This window comes from Panthera onca, chromosome D1, assembly GCF_046562875.1.
Source record: "Panthera onca isolate mPanOnc1 chromosome D1, mPanOnc1 haplotype 2, whole genome shotgun sequence".
NCBI lineage: Eukaryota > Metazoa > Chordata > Mammalia > Carnivora > Felidae > Panthera > Panthera onca.
This window is the reverse complement of record NC_138348.1, coordinates 35,923,093-35,925,142: the sequence shown is the minus strand read 5'-3', so window position 1 is coordinate 35,925,142 and position 2,050 is coordinate 35,923,093. Positions and strand designations below refer to the sequence as shown.

General features: G+C 33.8%; 1 protein-coding gene across 1 annotated transcript; it reads left to right on the top strand.

Moving 5' to 3' along the window:
• The first annotated feature begins 1,136 nt into the window (after nt 1-1,136).
• LOC132662465 (activated RNA polymerase II transcriptional coactivator p15) lies at nt 1,137-1,804 on the top strand. The gene is given in 2 exon segments (XM_060607921.2): nt 1,137-1,468; nt 1,470-1,804. Coding segments are annotated over 2 exon segments (375 nt in total). The 5' UTR covers nt 1,137-1,181; the 3' UTR covers nt 1,558-1,804.
• Nucleotides 1,805-2,050: the final 246 nt, after the last annotated feature.

Genomic DNA, 2,050 nt, shown 5'->3' with positions numbered 1-2,050 from the left:
ATTTTCCAGAAGTTATTAAAATAGTAAATAGCATATGGAAGTTCTTAGTCTCCATCTCTTGATTTTAGTTGGCTGTCATATTAAATAACAGCTGATTCTTACTGTGATTGTATTTCACAGTAAGGTTTATCCATTCATTTAAAATACATTTTACTGGGGCACCTATCTGGCTCAGTAGGTTAAGCATCTGACTTCAATTCAGGTCATGATCTCATGGTCCATGGGTTTGAGCCCCATGTTGGGCTCTGTGCGGACAGCTCAGCTCAGAGCCTAGAGCCTCCTTCAGATTCTGTCTCCCTCTCTCTTTACCCTCCCCTGTTCACACTTTATTTTTCTATGTCTCTCAAAAATAAATAAACATTTATTTTTTTAAAAAAATAAGTAAATAAAATATGTTTTACTAAGCACTTATAGCTACTTCTATAAACACCAGAGATATAACAATGAATAAATTGAATAAAATCCCTGCATTCATGGAATTTATTTTCCAATAAGGGAAGGCAGTCAATAAGAAAGAAAAACGTTAATTATAGTGTATTTTAGATGATTAAAACTGTTACAAAGAAAAAAAAAAAAAACAGGGAAGGGAATAGAGTATATCAGATGGGATGTCAAATATACCAGATGGTGCTGCAATTTTGAATAGACTGGTCCAGGAAGGCATCAGTAAGATCGTTCCACCCACATAAAGACCTGAAGCTGATAAGAGAGATATCATATGAATATTTGGGACCAGCACAATCCAGACAGAGGAAGAGTGTGTGCCAGGCACTGATGTTGAAACATGCCTTGTATAGTAGAACAGTAAGAAAATGTTTGGTGCTGAAGTGATACGGGAAAGGAAGGGAGTGGTAAGCCATGCGGTTGGTAATGCTCTTGTACTTCCCTCAATAAAAATAGAATAAGTAGATTTTTACAGATACCAAAACAAAATTATGATTTAAAAAGCAAATGAATATTATACTTACAGCAAAAGCATATAAAAATTAAAATAAAATTTCAGAAATCAAAATGAAGTTTAAAATAAACACATATTAAGGATATGAAAATATCAAAAATTGGGCACAGAATCTCTTACATGGTGGCCACTCAGTCTTGACTTTGGTCATGAAATGTTTAAGAGGATAAGAGAGAGTTGCAAGCGAGCGAGCAGAGGGCTGTTCGGCTGCAAGAGCGGAGCAATGCCTAAGTCAAAGGAACTTGTTTCTTCAAGCTCTTCTGGCAGTGATTCTGACAGTGAGGTTGACAAAAAGTTAAAGCGGAAAAAGCAGGTTACTCCAGAAAAACCTGTAAAGAAGCAAAAGACCGGTGAGACTTCAAGAGCCCTGTCATCCTCTAAGCAGAGTAGCAGCAGCAGAGATGATAACATGTTTCAGATTGGGAAAATGAGGTATGTCAGTGTTCGAGACTTTAAAGGGAAAGTCCTAATTGATATTAGAGAATATTGGATGGATCCGGAAGGTGAAATGAAGAAAAGGTATTTCTTTAAATCCTGAGCAATGGAGCCAGCTGAAGGAACAGATTTCTGACATTGATGATGCAGTAAGAAAACTGTAAAATCAGAGCCATATAAAACCTGTACTGTTCTAGTTGTTTTAATCTGTCTTTTTACATTGGCTTTTGTTTTCTAAACGTTGTTTTCCAAGCTATTGTATATTTGGATTGCAGAACAATTTGTAAGATGAATACATTTTTTTTTAATGTGCATTATTAAAAATGTTCTGAGTGAAGCTAATTGTCAACTTTATTAAGGAGGATTGCTTTGTGCCCGCCACCTAGTGTAAAATAAAATCAAGTAATACAATCTTAAAAAAAAAAAAAAAAAAAAAAAAAAAAGAATAAGAGAGGCATATATAGGCAACATTAGGAACTGAGAAGATCAGAAATTAGCACTAAAACATAAATGAACACACAATAGAAGATTATAATTGTTTGGAAAACAGCATAGGTTTTTTTTTGCAAATTATTATAAAAAAAGAATGTATCTTCATTGGAAAATTATTACAATATAAATAGAATTAAAGGAAAATAATATAAAATTTCTATTACA